This window comes from Leptosomus discolor, chromosome 10, assembly GCF_034619465.1.
Source record: "Leptosomus discolor isolate bLepDis1 chromosome 10, bLepDis1.hap2, whole genome shotgun sequence".
In the NCBI taxonomy this organism is placed as follows: Eukaryota; Metazoa; Chordata; class Aves; order Leptosomiformes; family Leptosomidae; genus Leptosomus; species Leptosomus discolor.
Genome location: NC_141400.1, coordinates 12,058,484 through 12,077,403, shown reverse-complemented (window position 1 = coordinate 12,077,403; position 18,920 = coordinate 12,058,484). Strand labels below are relative to the sequence as shown.

Sequence of the window (18,920 nt, the reverse complement as noted above, 5' to 3'; positions counted from 1 at the left end):
AATTACACTGTGAAACTCTGATCTCTCCCCTATCCCACAGCCAGGCTGATAGCAGGTGCCTTCAGCCGTGCACGTGACCCATCAAGGCATCAGCCATTCCTCTGTAAGAACCTATAGGAAGATCGGATCCCAAATTTCTTTGCTCTGTAGAAGGTAATTGAGAATAAGGCATTTCTGTGCATGTATCCAGAAGATCAGTGTCATTACTAGAGGCATCTGCTGCCATGGATTGCAACTAGAACTGTAAGCCAATTTCCAAAGAAAACTACCAACTTTTCACTAAAAAAATAAGCAGCTACAACTCAAAGTAGAATATGTTTGCATGAGAACTATGCATTTTCCATAATCTGTTTCTCCTTCTATATCCCCCAAATTTAGGAGAGAGCATACAACTGACATAAATATTCGAATTCGGTCAAGGACCCCTATTTTTAAATTAAAAGCCACAGAACATTTTCAAGGCACCCATGACTGTTACTTTTCAGCCACTGTACAGCTTTTCCCTGACGTGCCGATGATGTGGCAGTACCTAGGGAAAAGGAGACTTGTCCCTTTATGCGAGATGCAAAAAACCACCTATTTATGGGAAAGGGAGGCATGCTATCAAATACTGTCAATACCTTGAATAGCATCACTCTGGTTGCTAAAGGAATATTCAACCTTAAAGATAATGGCACAGTCCTTGATGCCTCAAAAGGGAGAAGGGTCACCAAAAACACATCAGGATTTTGGGGAATTGCTTTAGGTCTAACACAGTTAAAGAAAACATCTCCATTCAGTTCTCACTGCTCAGTTGTCTCCATTCATACACCAAAACCCAAATTTCATGTGGGCATTCAGTGTGTAACCCTGGAGTCTGCTCCTCTGCACTGTGGTCAAATACTCCAGGGTACAAGTCCACAGTCATCAAATTCCTTGCAAGTTTGTACCCGATTATCAGCTAATACATTTGCTACTGAACAGATAATCCCTATGCTCTGGCAAGAGTGTTTGCCAGGCCTTTTCTGGCAACAGCACTAGAACACCATGGCAAATTCCAGCTAGCATGAGTTCCCTTACACACAAATATGAGGCTTCTGACATTAGTACCCCACAGCAAAGCCTTGTTTAGTGCCTGACACCAGGACTTGTCTACGCAATACCTTCTGGCCAAACACCAGCAACTCTGTTCATACTGAGCAAAGAAGAGGTTGCTCTGGCTGTGCTCTGAACCACAAGAAGGCTGAAGAAACACCCCATTGAGCATCTGTCCACATGGACAGGGAGCTGGTACACACCATGCCCAGGAAGGCATGCTCTAGGTCCTGCCTGCCCCCTTGGGTCTGGCCTGCCTCTGGATTTCCCTGTAGGTATGAATCAAGCCTCCCAAAAGGAGTGCTAAACACTCACCGATTGGTGATCTGCTGAGCTAAAGACACCTCCAGCAGACATGGCCTATTGCCATGGCAGCCTTGGTCTTTTTTCAGCTTTTCTTCTAGAGGAGAGAGAAGAGTGAGCCACATTCCTTCTCTACATCACCAGGGACTGCACCTATGCTGTTGTCTCCTCCTTTTGCTCTACGCTCCAACCCCCCACTTACTCTCCATCAAAGAGGGGGAAGGAACTTTTCTCAGAGTTTGAGGGTCTTTTGGGCTCTTTCTTCCTGTTTGGCATGGTCTGAAGCATTCCCTCAGTCACTGCAAACCATCCTCAGAGTCCCCTTGGCTGCTTCTCAAGCACGTGCATTTCATGTGAGTTCAGCACACATTTAAGCCAACCTGTTTCCCCAAGGGCTGTTATAAACCCTGCCTTTTCCATAGACACTTACCCACATGCAGAGCTCTGTTATCCCTGCAGCAGGAGTGAGCTCACCATGGGAAGTCCTGAGGTTTACCTCATTACATTTAACTACCTGTGGCTTTTCAGTTGCATTTAATAACACCGTTTCACACAACACACCAGCCTGTGCACCCATATCCAACTTAATAAGCAACCCATTGCAGCCAGGTTGCCAGTCTAATGGTGGAGCAGATCAGCTAACAAATTCTTAATGACAGCAGTGGGAAGCAACATGTTCACCAGCAGTGATTGATTAGCAAATTGGCTAGTGGGAGTGGCATGTGGCAGACACCAACGGCGTCCCAGAGCTGAAACAAGGCCGGGGAAAGACACATCAGTGCTGTTTCAGTTTTTCAAGGAACATCTAGATCATGATCTGGCCCTTTTCATCACCAGTCAGTGCCTGGCAGAAGGGTAAAACGAATAAAGCTTCAATTAGGCAGTATGCAGCAAAGGAACCCAGCTCCTGTTGGTGTTCACCTTATCCTAAAATATCCCAGGTCTTGGCTGAACATACTCCAACTGTTTGTCCATGATTGTGCAAGACCAACAGCAAAATTGTCTTTCCTGGGGGCCTGCTGTGATATTCCAGTCTGTGGTCCCTTCCAGGGCTGGGATTGCATTCACTCTGTTTCCCAACTGAAAATAAGGTCATAATGCAAGATTTGGGCTGCAGGAATGGAGTCTTCTGAACAGGATTTACTAAGTTTGCATTTGCACCTTTTGTGGGAGCTAATGATGCCACACACGAGCTGTTGCATGTGAACACATCTGTACAAGTGTGGCTACACTTTATGTAAAGTCTGAACTAAAAAAGGAGACCTCCCCTTGGCAAGACTGAAACAGGGAGCCCAGTGATAGAGCCCTGGGGCTGGGGAGCAGGGCCTGAGCTGCTGCCTCAGGAATTCCCCCTTTATTTCAGTAAGTCTCTGCTTGTAGCAAGGTAGTCTCCTGTATTTGCAGAGTCCTTTTCCTTTCTCTCTCTCCTGAATCTAGTACATGTTCACTCAGATCTGTTGCTGCCTGTCCTTCTGCAGCTCTGTCATACCATCCAGCAGCCTTCACTGCAGAGGTTCATCCCTGTGCGAGTTACTGCCTGTCCAGAAGGTCTGTCCACCTGTCACTGGCTCATGACCAAACGGAGCATACAACTATCAGTGTCCAAATGCTGTTTTCTTCTTGTACTCATTGCCCTACATGTTTATTCCCATGGGCTGTTTTTCCTGGTGTGCTGACTTTAGGGGACACACTTTGCCTTGTTCATCACAGTTGTTGGAGATGCCATGGAGCCTGCTTCCAAAGATGTAGGATAGATACACCCGTGATTCACTCTGGCATTAACACTGCACTACCCTCCATAAAACGTAGAAGTGGAAAGGACCTCCTGGGTCATTAAGTTCATCTGCCTGTTGTCACTAGTAACCACATCACTAGATCAATTAGGAGATGTTTGATTGGCCTGTCACAGCTAATGGACTCCTCAGTCTGGCAGAGGAATAACAGGATCCGAAGGCTAGAAGCCACAACTAGGCAATGTCTGGCTGGAAACAAGAAATGACCATTTAACAGTGGCTGGGTCTGTGCAAGAGCAGTCCAGGGCATGCCATGTCACCAGCAAATTTTTAGTCTTGTCTGAATATTTTGCCAAGACAATTTTATCCAGTGGCTTTCTGCCCCAAATCCATGAGTCTCTGGGAATTTCTGGACTGCTGCTACATGGATTGAGAGAGGTAACAAAGCAAAACAGTTTCCATCAGCTATGTAATAACACACTTACCGGCAAATTTTTTTTTTTTTTAAGGAATTGGACCTTCCCTGCGAGACATCCAGAAGAATCCACAAGCTGCAAGAAAGTGTTAAAAAAAAAAATCACTGCTCTGAATAAAATAGGAATTAACTCAAAACAATCCTCTGGCTGCAGCTAACTGGTTTAAATCTCACCCCAAGCGCTTCATCCATCACCAGGTTTACAAAGGCAAGCTGTTAAATGGAATTTATCATTTCTTTTCAAGGTATGGTATCACATAAAACCAAAAAATACCATACCCATATGCCCTAGGCTTTTTCCCCACATGCTTTTGAAGATGCACTCCCAGAGATTACACTGACATCTAAGATAATGAACGTATCTTCAGGCTCAAGATTTAATTAACCACAAATAGCAAGTCTCTCATTTACTAAGAAACCTGGGCAACTTTTGTTGTAATATTTTCTCCTAACTGAACATGTATACACTGCATGATGGTTATAGTGGTGCTAGTACCCACTTTCTGTTCACTATCAATTCCAGCAAAAAAAAAAAAGGAAAAAGAGTTGAGGGGAGTTAAATTTTCAGGACAAATAATGTTTTGCTTTGTTCTCAAACTTTCCTATACTCCGCATTTCACATAAAATCAAAATATCTCACTTTTAAATGATGCAAACCACTGCAACAATGACTGCAGGTCACTGCAACATCCCAGACATTCAAAATGAACACTTGCATTGCATGGGGTTATGTTCCAGGCTTGTGTGGGATGCTTAGACTATGTGATTTAGTGGAATTGCCCAGAATTCACAGCACATTCTACACAAAGGTTCCTGAATTTGTGGAGAGAATGTAACGGAGCAGATTTTGAGTGACTAAGTGACAGGACACGAACTCACGTTGCCACTGAGCAATAGGACAAAGAGTTAAGTTTTGCTTGGGAACAGAAGACATACCTATACCTTCTTGTTGGATATTTGTAGGACCTCTCAAAAAAGCAACTGCCTTGAAAAGGTGCAAAAATCTTATAAAAAGAAGTCTAAGTATTTGTGCCTGATTATGGTACTGTTCAAGGGAATAATTTACAGTCTATCCCTGTTTAGTGGATATCTGAAGACCCTTTAGAAATGATTATTCCATCCAATCTATCTTAATGGGATCACAAGGCCTGAGCAGAAGACCCATGCTGAGGATTTGAGCTGCATTAGACTTGTTCCATGGACACAACTGGACAGTTTTGTGCATGTGTGTTAGGGCTGGTCATGGGCAGATCACTCAAGTCTGCAAATTGTTAAGGGTACCCATGGACCTCAAAGTGCTAAGTCTTGTAGCAAGAACAGCCAAACTGGAGGTCTGCTGGGACCAGATATGTAGCAGTAACACATTCAAGAACACCAGGGAGCACTCACACAGACCAGCAGCTCCAAAAAACTGTCTGAGGAGGGAGGTGTGTTCTTTGATACTAGGGATATCCCTCTGAAAACAGTGAATTCTGTCAATAGGATGAAAAAGTCAGTGCAATGGAAACAGACAATTGAGGACCAGAACATCAATTGCCTGCAGGATGCTAACAGGGTGGTCTCACATCTGGACTGCCCCCTACTCTGAGCTGGGGAAGAACTCATGGTGTGGTCCACATGGTGACCACCAATGCAGCATGGAGAGAACAATCTTGAAGGCAAGATTTAGCTAGTAGCTACCAGGCTAAAGGCCAGGACCAACTCAGTAACATGCTCAGAAATGCATCCCCTAGTGCCCTTTAATGAAATCCAGAGTCACTGCAAGGTTCAGCACGCAATATCTCGAAGACTGGCTTGAATAGGTAGAGCCTATACAGTAAAGATTCAAGTACCAAATCCAAATGAAAATGGATCAAGTCTATTGCAACATAAAGGAGGTCTTTAAATATTGTGGGAAAGCCAACAGTTTGACAAGACATGGGGTTTAGGAAAATGGGGTCTCCAGTGGAGAAGCCATGAAATATTGTATCCTTGAATAAAAGGAGGAAAGAAGCCAAAAACAGTCAGGGAGGAAACAGCAGACTACAGCCCCAGCAGACATCCTCCTCAGGCCTGCAGAGAGAGAGAAGAGAACAAGACACCAGGTATGCATTTCTATCCAATCAAGGGTCTAAAAAGTAAGGTGAGTGAACAGCAATGCCCTGGTTTCAGATGGGGTTATTAGCATAACCAGCACCTCAGAAACCTGGTAGAGGGAAGATAAACAGCAGGACACAGTAATGAGTGGGTACAAACTATACAGGAATGAGGGTAGGCTGTACAGTGGAAGAGCTGGACATTAACGCATACGTGGACATCAAGAAGCTGGGCATTAATGCATACATTAATGAGAGCTTATCAAGGAGGACAACCAAGTTAATTGTATCAACAAGTCCCACAGAGTCCCTAGGATTGCAGACCCATGCCCAGACTTTATTGTATTAGAGTTACTCCATCACACACCCATCCAGGACAGGGCAACAACTGCAAAACCTTAAGGGAGATGAGTGAGGCTGTGATGGGTAAGAGGATACAAGCACAAACAACAGAAGATGTCCATCTCCATGCACAGATGGAATAACTGACAGGAGGGAAGATGACTAAATTTAAGATGGGAAGCTACTGCTCCCTCCAGCAGCAATTTATGACCTCTGAAGCAGAGAGCCTCTTGTTCAACATGCCCTGAACAGCACCCATGAACTAGTGGGTTTGATTTCAAGTATATCACCAGCGGTTCTTTGCACCTTAAAACTGACAATCTTGAAGGTAGCCTTGCAAACCTGCTACTCTAAGTTTTAACTTGAAGAGGGAGTTGCCTAAAAACACAGGCCCTTGTTGAAAGAAAATTAAAAAGGAAAAGCCAGTAAGGAAAAAAAACACACCCAGGAGGTGGGAAGACCATTTGAAGAAGTCATTAGAGTAAATGTGTATCTGTTAAGTGGAAAAAAATTTAGCATAAAAGCTAGAATGCTTAACAAAGTGGGACAATTAACAGTAAAATGAGGCTTGCTAAGTAGAAGCACTGTCCAAATAATGAAAATGTAAAAACAAAGTCTAAAATGTAAAATCTGCAACTGTGCCAAAATAAAATATTCTCAGCAGAAATTTCCAAGTCTTAGGCACTAATACCAAAACACATTGAAGAGTCCATGATCACATGGCTAAGGGAGCCTCCAAGGAAGGTAACACCATAGAAAAGCTAAATTAACTCTTACAGTAAACTGATAAATCTTAACACAGAGCCACAGTCAGGGATTAAACCCCTCCAGCAGCACTGAAGGGGCTCAAACATGCGATCACCCAGCTCAAGCTCCATACTGCACTTTTGGGGAAAAGGGAGTAAAGCTCATACAAACAGAGTAACAAAATACAGAGAAGTGGCAAACTGGAGAAGACTCATCACAGATTTGCGGGAGAAGTTCTGTCTCACCAGTTCATTAGAGTCCCCCTAAGCATGGGCAAGCAATGGCACTGCTTGACACAATGAACATTTTCCTAATGAACCAATTTCAAGATCCCTCCTCTGAAGACTTCTGAAAAAATGTAGGGTACCATAAAGTGAAGGAGCAGCTTCCTTGAGTTAAAAACAGTTAAAAACCGAAAATGGTAATAACAGGTCAGCTCTCCCAGTGGAGCTGAGACCCAACAGGAACATCTGCAGCTCAGCTTTTTGTAAATGACTCAGAAAAGGCGATTAGCAAAGGGACAATTGGAATGATTCAGAGGAGTTCAAAGCTTCAAGCCAACTGAGAGAAAAGCATAAGTCACTCATGACACAGTGGCTGGACAAGAAAGTGGCAGACAAATTTCAGTATTGAAAAATGTAGACAGGGAAAAAGCTAGCTGTACTACACCTGCATATTACAGCTCTACATTAGCAATCACTGTTGGGGGTGTATTATGGAGACATTGTGGGTAAGGTCACAAATAAATGTCACTTCATTGTCGAGCAGCAATCAGAAAGGTTTAGCACTTGACAGGAACTGTTAAGAAACAGAGAGGATAAGACAAATTATTTCTACCATGCTGCTGTATGACTGCTGGGTCTGCTCCACTGCATCATTCTGCACAGTTGTGACACCGTGGCCTTCCTCATCATCATCACAACAGGGATGCAGGGAACTACACAGGGCACAGAGAGCCCCTCTCCTGGCCACAGAGAAGAGCAGAAACAGGAAGGGCTTTTGTCTAAACTCACAGCAACTCCTATGGTGGAAAACAGGCTGGGGAGGGGTATGGTTATGACAGAGTCCACAAAATCAGGAGTGACCCAGGGTAAATGAACAGTAGATATTGCTCAGGATTACTCATAGCACTAGAATTAAAGGATACTAAATAAATTATCATATAGTAAGTTTAAACAAACAAAAGGAAGTTGGGATTTTTTCCCCTCCCCATACAATCTAATTGCATTGTGGAACTCATTGCCCCAGGATGTTGTGGATGCCAAACACCAAGGGAGTCAAAAGTCAATTAAACAAATTCATGGACTGGTCCTTCAGCGGCTATTAAACACGATGATGGAGATGCAGCCTCTGGCTGGCAAATCCCTAAGCCACATGAAGTTTTATCACAGGAAGAATTACTTTGTGCTTGTCCTGTTTATTCCCCTCGGCATCCACAGCCAACCATGGTCGGATCCAGGACCGGGTACAAGAGTTATCCCAAGCTGGTGTAGGCTCTCAGAGTTGATGTGGACATTCTCAGGTCTCAGCATATGCCAGTTCTGGTCTAGAGATCTGGACTGGCTCTTTGTCTTCGTCCTGAAGTGACACTAAACCTTCTGAAAACAGGATGGATTGCCAACATCTTGGGCTAAAATTTTGGGCTTTAAACCTCGGGAGATTCCTAGGACATGAAATCCAAAATCAGACCCAGATGTCAGCCCTTTGTTTGGATGTCACGATTTACATTCTGAGTGACACTTCCTCTTCTGTCTCCCTAACAATGACAAAACAAAGAGCTATAAACAAATCCTGGTTCCAGATGTTCTTTTGCCCTCATTAGTGACCAGCTTGGCTAATGCTATTTCATCAGCCCTTTGTTTCAGGGTGGCAAGCCAACATCAGCAAGTCGAGGACGCTTTGATGGCCTCCCCCCCTTGGGATGTGACAAATTCCCAGGACACTCCTGCCCAACACTCAATACAATAACAAGCATGGGGCTGAATTACTGCCCTCGACAATGTTTGGTACGTGGAAAAACTTGTGCTTGCTAATTACCACAATTGCTCCACAAAAATCCCCCTCAGGCAGCTGCGTGCAATCCTGGTGAGCCACAGCCCTGCCCCTCAGCAGGAGCCCAGGTGGAGAGGACATTTCCTCCCTTTGAAGAGCATCCCCAGCATTGGAGGTGTCCCACCCACTCACCAGATCTATTCCTAGACATATCAGTTCCTATTTATTTTCCCCACTGACTGTTACACTGGTGCAAAGAGACAAGGTTGAGACTCAGTTAGAACAGACACATAAGTAGGCTACAAAACAAAGATTTTCCTCTTCCTTTGAAGCCTACTATCCATTATTTTTGATAAGACATGCAGCAGATTTATTTCACTGGTTTGAGCATTCCTAAGCCTCTTTACTAAGCCTGGCAGTGAGAACCTCAAAGCAGATGCCAAACCCTGCAATCTTTTTATATGTGGTAGAAATAATTCCTTTGCCTGGTGCCTGGGAGAGCTGAACCCTGACATCCACATGTGCTGCTGATGGACTGGCACTTGGGAGCTGAGGCAGAGCCTATGACAGGGTCTCTTCTCCTTGCAGAGCACCTTCTCTCCACAGCCAGCCAACCACCACACACTTTGCTTTTGTCGGAGCTCCAACCAGTCTTGCACCAAGGTGGCAAGAGATGCACAGATCTGACCCCAAAACTGATCTCCCCATGCCAGGTCTCTAAAGGGAGATTTTGGCAATTTCCTCCCTGCAAAGGATCCTTTACTCTTCCTCCTCCTGCAATTTCACTTCTACTTTTAGATGCTTTATGAATTGAAGTGTGGAAGCCAAATAAACCCTTGTAAAAGGGCAACACAGCTCCCAAAGCCACCCATGTTTCCAGATAAACATGGTCCAAGCTAACAAGGTCCTTTTGGCTGGCTGGCTGCCTTGAACTGATGAAGTCAAACCACATGAGTCACACTATCATAGCCAAATCCCCAGTACAAGGGTAATTGCAGACGTATTGAACAAGTTGCAAGGGCAGAGGGAAGATAATCATAAAAGGAATAAATCTAGGGGAAATACTTGGCACTTCACTTTTAGCAGGGAGGGGCTGATCAACTTTTACTGTGGAGGATTAAGGAGGAGTGAGAGAGGGAAGATCCACTTTCACTTCACTCCCAGGATGCCCAAGGACTTTCACATCCCTGCACAGAGAACAGCTGCTCTAAGTCTTTACATCTCATAATGATAGATTCCTTGTTTAAAAATAAATCGGTGCAGCCTGGGATGCATGCCAACACATTTCCCCCAGTTTTTCTACGTCCTACATTTTAAAGGCAGCTGATGAGCTCCCATCCTTGCTGATCCCTCATCCTTCCTTTAATTAACTCCCTGTGTTCCCATTAAAACCAGTGCATTGCCCTCCTCACCTTTAAATCTCCCCAGAGCTGCAGCCCCCTGCTTTGGCTGCTTTTGTTCAGTTTTGCATCATATTGCATTACTGTTTCAACAGCACTAGCAATCTTTGAAGTTCTTTTGGTAACTTCTCCCACAGGCATCACCACTGAACCCTTTGGGCACTAGGTCTAAAAGTCCACCTCTGAGTTTCTCCATCTCCAAAAAATACAGGCAAATTAATAGTTCAGGGCCAGTTGGAACCAACACTATTATTCTTCACATATTGATCTTGACCTTCAGGTTGATATTGTTCCCTAGACCTTACAAAAGGGGACCCAAAGCTTGCAAACAAGACGCTCAAACACACCACGTTGTGCAACATGCAGGCTATCAAACCCAGGATCTCATTACACCTTCTGCCTCCCACTCCGGGTTGTGTTCCCTTGTTACATCTTGTTTCAAATTAGACTGAGAGCTCATCACGCCAGAGGCAGTGACACCACTGCAGCAAACAGGATTAATAAGCAAGACTAAAGACAGCTCTCAAAAGCATCAAAAAACAGAGGAAACCAAAGAGATGCAGGAAAGTCCATGGCCCTGCCCTGAATAAAGAAAGTGTCTCAAGATGCTTGAATAACTTCAGGACATCCATAAACTTGACTTCTCTATCATGAGTTTCATTGTTCACTTCTAGCCTCAGCACTTCACAAATTAAGTGAACCTAAGTGAAAAGATGCTTTGCACAGTCTGAGATTTTTTTGTTCTGTTTCATCAGCATAGCTCAAAGATTTAACTAGTCCATTCAAACTGGGTCATTTGTGTTGTAGACAACAGGGTACACTCAGCAAGCAAGGGATATAAGATTTTAGTGGCAAGAAAATAAGCAGCCTATCCTTTGTCTGCAAACTGCTTTGCCCTAGCCCAGGATCTCACACCCCCCAAAGCATGGTTTTGCCACTGCCCTACTCATCAACTTGTTATAGGACTTACTTTTTGGAACTGAGCTGTCCCTCCTGCAATAACAACTGTCTGGGGAGGTGCTAGCTGATCAGCTTTCCACCTAACTGCACCCAGAGTCCCAGGTACTGCCCTTCCATTAGAGCATACAGAGACCTGTCATTTATGTAACTGGCCACCACGTCCTAGGGGCTTTACACCAACTGAATCATTTTTCCAATAGCCTGAAGAGGCTGTCCTGAGAGTATTGTCTGTTGCTTATTATCAGCTGGACTATGGAGAAAGGAAATATTTGCCACTGGTCACAAAATGAGTCAGTGGTTAGGGTAAGACACTTTGCTTTCCCTGGAGCTGAGCCTGGGGTTCAGTCTACTGTCCCCCGTCATCTTCCCAAACTCACACTCATATGCTGCTGAGGTCCACGATAACAGCACTGAGGTTTGGGAGAGCTTATATTGCACAGCTATTTCACCCTGCTGAACAAGAGTTTCTGGGCAAGATTTCTGTAACATGAAGGTTTCAGTGATAGCAATTCCCAGCTGAAAAAGTATAATTCCAATAGTTCAGGTGCACCATAGCAGATGAGATGTCCCTGCTTCCCTGGAGGCCTTAACTCCTTTCTCCCCCTGCTCTCCCTAAGAGCATCATCTCTGCAGGTCCACCGCTCCCAGGCCTAGCACATGACCACTAGATTTTGCTTCTACAGGACCTGCTGACACCAAAAGTAAAGCCCAAGAAGTGGCTCTTGTGACTTTCTCTAAGTAGGCATAGTGGGACTCCCCTAATGGCACTGCCGGTTTCAGAGCAGCACATTCTTGGACAGCATTGCTGTTGCTGGCACCATGGACCTCCAGGGAAGATGGCTGTCCAGGTTACAGAGGGAACATGAAGTGCCCACACAGGTAGACACACTTATTCACAGAAGACAACAGCACTGGAAAGCAGAGCTGTCATTCCATGGGAAAACCCCAATTTCAAACAGGATTAATTTCGCTCTTTTAGTCATCTCCAGTCAATTGCTGCTCAGGACAAGAGGACTGAGGCAAAACTTTAACCTCCCCCTCTTACCCTTTGCTTGCAGCTGTAGGTAGAAGAACCCACAAATGAGACCACCATATTTGCATGCCATTTAGCTTGGCACTACAGTTTTCCTGCTGGGGGGAAGTGTTGCCCTCTCTGGGTGGCGTAGGGCTGTCCAGGAACAACACACTTTTCTACAGAAAAGGAGGAAAAAGTTATCTCCTGCCTTGTCCCAGAGCTCTGGAGTGAAGGCACTTATAACAACAAACAAGTGCTCAGCAGCACTGCAGTGATGCGGTTCAAGCAAAAAAAAAAAACAACACCAAAAAAACTTTAAGCATGGAGCTAAGCAGGCCCCAGGCAGTAATGGGTACATGATGAATAATAAACCCATCTGAAGCAACAGAATGAGTCAACCCAGATGAAGAGTTCCTCATAGTTCCCCCCTCCCCCCACCGCCTGTGGCTGTTCCTTGGAAAACCCATATGCGTTATGCGGGTGTCCATAAAACAAACATTTGGCTGCTTTCTTGAAGAAACCTTGGAGAGCCCAAAACTGGCTGTGTGGGCTGAGTCCTCAGCAGGGTACAGTAACCAAAGCAAAAAGAAACCTCCTCAGGGGCTGCTACAGCATTTGGGATGGGGGAAGTGGAGCAGGAATCTTTGTAGAAAAGCTATTTACATCTGTTTGACCCTTGTAAAACAGTTCCCAGGCTCTTCCCCACTTGAAGGCATTTGGATGATGGGCTACAGCAAATGTTTAATCCTTCCCAGGGGAAAGGAGTGGTGCAGAGCAGCCACTGGTAGCCACCAAGCAGCATACACAACCTGAGCCAAGGAGCGGGTGCATGCAGAGCAGTCCTACCTGCTTTAGAAGGCAGGAGGGGGACCACAGCAGGCTCCCTGCAAGGACCCCGGTGCTGTCTGCAGTTCCACCTGCTGGCTTGCAGTCCCATGTTTGCAGAAGCCAATGAAAGTGAAAGATACCTGCACCCTCCTCCAGACTCCACCTCACCACCCCAGCCTTCCCCAACAGGCTGCTCCTCCCCAGGAGGCTACTTGTCTTCTCCCACTCAAATCCCTTGATCTGCTTGCCAAAGCCCAACCTGCTTCAGAGGCTCTGGCTGCCCAGATGCTGCCAATTACTGCAGGGCTGCAGCTCAGCTCTGGGCTACCACAGGGCCAGATGGCTCTAGGTCTGGTCTTCCCTCGCTTTGTCCCAAATGTCCATTGAAGGTCCACACCTTCACCCATCCCAGTACCATGCACTGGCCCCAGACCTTGAAAAGCCAATCCCATGAAGTACAGAGAAGGGGGATCCCATGTACTAAGACTAAGAGAGTTCAAGACAAACACTTCTGCTGTTCCTAAAACTAGCATGGATGCACACAAGTGACCAGTCTGTCCAACAGCCAGGCACAGCTCTGAGCATCTCCTGCTGCTGGTTTGAAACCAGGCTCACACAGCTGACTGCACCATCCTGCTTCCACATTTGCAACCCCAGTCTTCCTTACCTAAAGGCCAGCACCATCTCCAGTTCTCCCTGCATCCCAAGAGGGACAAAAACAGAAGGACTGTAGAGGTGGTCTACTTGCTAGGGACCATGAACAGTGGAGAAATGGGATGACAGAGGCCAGATATGCATGGTCCTACATCCAGCAGTCCCCCAGCAACTTTGTGCCATAGGAGGTAGACAACAGGGTCCACAAGAGGCAGCAGATAAATGCTGCACCACCCACCTCCACATGCTCTGTCCTTCTAGAAGGAAAGTTTCAAGTCTGGTCTCATTCAGGACAGCATTGGCTGTGGCTTGCCCTGTCCACTACAACAGAAAGAAAATGGTCTTTGGCCCCTCTTTCTGCTGTGGATGCCCTGCAGTACATGGACAATGCAGAACAACACAAGACACGCAGAGGGCTTGTCCTAAGCGCCAGCACACAGACCCCAGGAGCCCTCTACCCCAAACCCAGAGCATTGGCCACCCCATAGCAGCTCCCCTTTCCCTGTGGGCAGGGCATCCCATTGTGGCCAGGGCTCCCCACCAAGCACCCAGCACCATGAGCAGCCAAGCAAACATTGCCTCCTCCTTCTTCAGCCTGTTGAGCAACCACCAGTGGGTGGACACACACCCAGGCTAAACACAGCTCCAGTACCACCACCCCCACCTGCCATGGCTTATACCCAGGTCACCAAACACATTCTTGCTTTGGGTGCACTAGTTCTCACGCTCCTCCCCAGCAGGGAGCCCATGTTGCTCAACACCCTCTAACTCTGGTTTCCCCTATGCTGAACCAGGAACCAGATTTCACTCATCACAAAACGTGCCAGCCTTTCTTAGCAACACAGTTTTGTCCCAAGTATGAGGAGGACACAATGCTGCCACCACTACAGCAAGAGCCACTTGGGCTGCAGCATGACAGGCCACCCCTGCAAGCAGGGGTGAAGGCTGGCCCAGAACTTAATGGGCTGGGAAAGGTCTCAGTGTTGCAATTGCCATTCTCTCTAATCCCTGTGTTTGACTGCCTCTGAGCATGGGTCAACCTGTGAGGTGCCTGACATCTGAAGGACAGAGGGTTTAAAGCTCACAATGCCTCCTCAGCACAGCCTTTACCTCCACATGACACATCTAGCTTTTGCAATCCAGGTTAGCACTCATCTGCCCTATTTCAACTTCAAAGCACTTCATGAACATTAACCAATTAATCTCTCACCACCCTCAGAGGGAGTTGAGCACCTTTATTTTTATCTGTCTCCTCATCAGGGAGAAGGAGAGAGTTAAGTACCTCTCCCAAGACCATCCCTAGCTGACTCCCAGCTGACTGCACTTGACTTGCAGCACCAAGCTGGGGCCATCAGAGGCACATACACAGTACACCTTAGACAGTGGAAATGCTACAGAAACAGTCACAGCCACCAAATCACCAAGGTTGGAAGGGACTTCAAAAGATCACCTTGTCCAACCCCCCCTGCCAGAGAAGGACCATCTAGAGTAGGTCACACAGGAACACGTCCAGGCAGGTCTTGAATGTCGCCAGAGAAGGAGACTCCACAACCTCTGGGCAGCCTGTGCCAGTGCTCTGTCACCCTTACAGTGAAAAAGTTTTCCCTTATGTTTATGTGGAACCTCCTGTGCTCCAGCTTGCACCTGTTGTCCCTTGTCCTATCATTGGACATCAAGAAGAGCCCATCTCCATCCTCCTGACACTTGCCCTTTACCTATTTATAAACATTAATGAGGTCACCCCTCAGTCTCCTCTTCTCCAAGCTAAAGAGACCCAGCTCCCTCACCTTTCATCATGAGGGAGATGGTACACCCCCCCCCCCCCTTAATCACCTTTGTGGCTCTGCGCTGGGCTCTTTCAAACAGTTCCCTGTCCTTCTTGAACTGAGGGACCCAGAACTGGACATACTATTCCAGATGCGGTCTCACCAGGTTAGAGGAGAGGGGGAGGAGAACGTCTCTCGACCTACTGACCACACCCCTTCTAGTACACCCCAGGATGCCATTGGCCTTCTTGGCCACCAGGGCACATTGCTGGCTCATGGTCATCCTGCTGCCTACCAGGGCTCACAGGTCCCTTTCCCCTACACCACTCTAACAAGTCAACCTTTGTTTTTCTCTATGCCCCATATGACTTGGCTTCTTGAGCACTCATTTATCATCAGTCAGTGACCTGGAAGGAAAATTAGCTGAAACAAGCAAAACTGAACAGGCCACTGACACACAGCAACTAGGACCAGCTGGAGAGTGAGGAACACACAGACAATAAGTTTTAACAGGCCCATAAAAGTCCTACATCTTGCAATGAAAAGCAGAGGACAGTAAGGACGGTACCAGAGTACAGGGACAAACTTTGACTTGACTGAAGCTAGACAAAGCCAAAACACAACATGAGCTACTGGCAGTGCTTAGCTTTTGCTAAAAATTTGGGCAGAATATCCCAGCTCATTCTGCACTTGAAACCACACTTATTTCCTCCAGCTTGGGCAGAGCTTGGTTTAGGGAACACCACAACCCTCTGAGGCATTAGTAAGGTTAGGGGGCTGGAAAGGGAGCTGGCCTTCAATCAGGAGACTGCAGGAAGTCAGCATGTGTCACACCAGCATGGTGGCAGCTCATTCTAGGGTGGGACACATGTCACCAGGAGCAATGCTCCCCCTCAGCTGTCCTTTACATCAGCCAGGACTTGCACAGCACCCATGTTCACCAGGTCCATCACGTACCTCCAAGGTGTAACCAGCCAAAAAATTGTTTTGTCACTCAAAATGACTGTTTGTTGAAGACACAGGCTGCACTCCTCCCTCACCCAGCAGGCATGTGGGCAGAGCTCCCATGCAAGGGCATCCAGATGTGCTCAGGAAGAGGGAAGAAAACACCCTGATCCTTAACAGACAGAGATGGGAGGCTGTAGAGAAGGAAAGCAGGGTGCACACATGCACAAGAAGGGGTTGCACACCAGACCTCATCATCAGTCATGGCTGCATTTATTATAACCTTTACACAGATGAAACTACCCACTCAGGAGAAGGGACCGCTTGGGCTGCAGGAGTGCTCCTGCTCTTCCCATGACACCCTGGGACAGACCAGACAGGGCTGGGAGGTTGCTCCCAGCTCTCTCACTTCAGCAGCAATTTCTGTCCCCAGGGTTCCTCAGAGCATGCGAGTGAAAGTCTCTGCTTTTGCAACACCACTGACCCAGAGTGAAACTCCCACTCCTCTGCCGCTTCTCCAGTGGCAGGGAGAACCCACAATTGCAGGGTTTACAAGGAAGTGCTCATTCATTTTCTCATCCTTTCCAATGGCTGTAGCTCAGCGCTAACTGAAGTCCCAAAGAAACCCTGTGAAGATGTAGGGATCCCAAAGCCTTTTGGATGGAGAGACAGCCTTTAAACACTCTGCAACATCAGATCAATACTGGAAAAAGCTGAAATCAGTCCAGTGTCTCACTTAAGTGGCAGGAGAATTCAGGCAGATAAAATGTAATTCTCTAACTGCAGTTATTAGAGACAGCGGGGGTAGAAGCCTTACTTCTTTTACATATACAATGCCATCCCAAGGGAAGGCTTTTCTTAGCATCAAGAATAACTCCAAATACCTGTTTAAAATAGTACTTATAATGTGCCTTAAATTTATTGCTAAGCACAGACCTTAAGTCACAGTAGCACCTTAAAAAGCCAGATTCGCACACCTACGCAAGGGATGTCACATCTGCCCCTACAATGTGGTTGCAAACATGCCCCAGGGAGGGGTGGCAGAGGTGTGGCTCCCCCAGGAGCACCCCAAGGTGCAGGGAGAGCATGGGGCTGGCTCATAGCAGACAGTGCCACCTGCTGACACCCAGCCCCCATCCCTCCTGCCGGGGCCCCAGTGCACCCTCCCAGCTCATGAATTGTATCCCACATGCAAGACTCCAAAAGCAGCTGTAATTCTGTATCATATTCTTAGCTGCTCGTACCCCCTTTCTGTGTGGTTTTGTGGGACAGACACTGAGCTGCTGCATGACCTGCTGTCTAGCCATGACCAGCAGTGTAGCACGGTATTGAACACCGTATGCCAAGACTGTGCTTCAAGGCAAGGAGGAAGAGACAGGTACCTGTGCTAAGATATGGCAAGGAACAGTTTCTGGGTGTGCTTGTGTCTTCCTCCCTAACTGAAATCCTTTTTTCTTTGATATCTTTCTTGAGCATTGCCATCATCTATTGCCTCCTGAACCTCTCACCACGTTTTTAGGCATGAAGAGGAACCCAAGCTGCTTAGAAACACCTTGGGAAAGAGCAAGAAGACTATCCCACCCTATTCATACACCATGATTAGATGTGCATTTGGGTACTGCAAGTGCACTGCATGCCCACAGACCCAAAATGCCTTTAGATAATGGTTGTGGGGTTTAGCTTCACCCTATAGTGATGCAACATCCTCACAAACCCTTACAAACTCCTCCAGGCAGTATTTGTAGCATTGTCCAAACCAGAATCAAAATATGGAGCAAAGCCACCAAGCAGGACTCTGGGGCCCTCAGGGACTGGGAAGGCCCTTGACGTTCACTACCAGAAGTTTCTCAATGGATGGGTGGATTCTTTATGATGTTCCCAAACTTATATGCCTTTAACTTGCTCTTTTAGTTAAAAGTGGTTGGAAAGTGGAATCCCTCTCCCCAAGAAATCTACTTCCTAAGCCATTTTCAAGCCCAAATTTGCTTTTCCATTAACTGGCCACCAAGATCTTTAGGTCACATCTTACTTCATTCTTTGACCAACAGGTCATTAACCTTTGTCATCTTTGAGAGGCAAAAGAGACGCCGAAGGATTCACTAGGATGGATACTTAAACCAATTTACAAAATGAAGTTAAAGAGAAGATATCCAGAAATAAGTGTGTTGGCATATTCTTTATGTACGAACTACAATTATTACTGATTATTTACCCTGAAACAGTCACTACAAGCCCTGGTGCCATTGTGCCAGGTACTAGATAATATGCACATGTTAAAAGGCAATATTCTTTTCTGTAGAAACTGTAAAGAGAAAAAAGACAAAAGAAAAGAGTATCATTCTTATGTGGAAGCAAACCTAGAAATTAATTGACTAGCCTAAGTTATACAATGAAAGGCAATACTGAGCTGTGCACAGTAATTTGTGCATAAAACATGCTTATTAGATATATTAAAGGCCACAGGACACTGCTATCAGTCTGTATAAACAGCACCAGCCTGTGCTACTCAATTCTTACTTATAAAGCATACCCCCAAATCTTCCTTCCTCCTGCCCTGCCTTCCCCTGACAGATATTCTACTCTAATTTTAGAACTAATTAAATTAAACCTC

The 18,920-nt window shown here is 46.2% G+C and overlaps 1 protein-coding gene across 1 annotated transcript in view; it reads right to left on the bottom strand.

Annotated features, from left to right (window-relative positions):
- Nucleotides 1-18,920, bottom strand: part of LOC147414798 (uncharacterized) — a 57,332-nt gene that overhangs the window by 25,895 nt on the left and 12,517 nt on the right. Inside the window, exons 2-5 of the mRNA XM_086470838.1 lie at nucleotides 17,818-17,861; nucleotides 13,612-13,691; nucleotides 12,147-12,159; nucleotides 11,831-11,941 (exon numbers count right to left, since the gene is read on the bottom strand). Of these exons, the coding sequence (XP_086326964.1) occupies nucleotides 11,831-11,941; nucleotides 12,147-12,159; nucleotides 13,612-13,691; nucleotides 17,818-17,861 (248 nt within the window). The remainder of the gene's footprint in view (nucleotides 1-11,830; nucleotides 11,942-12,146; nucleotides 12,160-13,611; nucleotides 13,692-17,817; nucleotides 17,862-18,920) is intronic.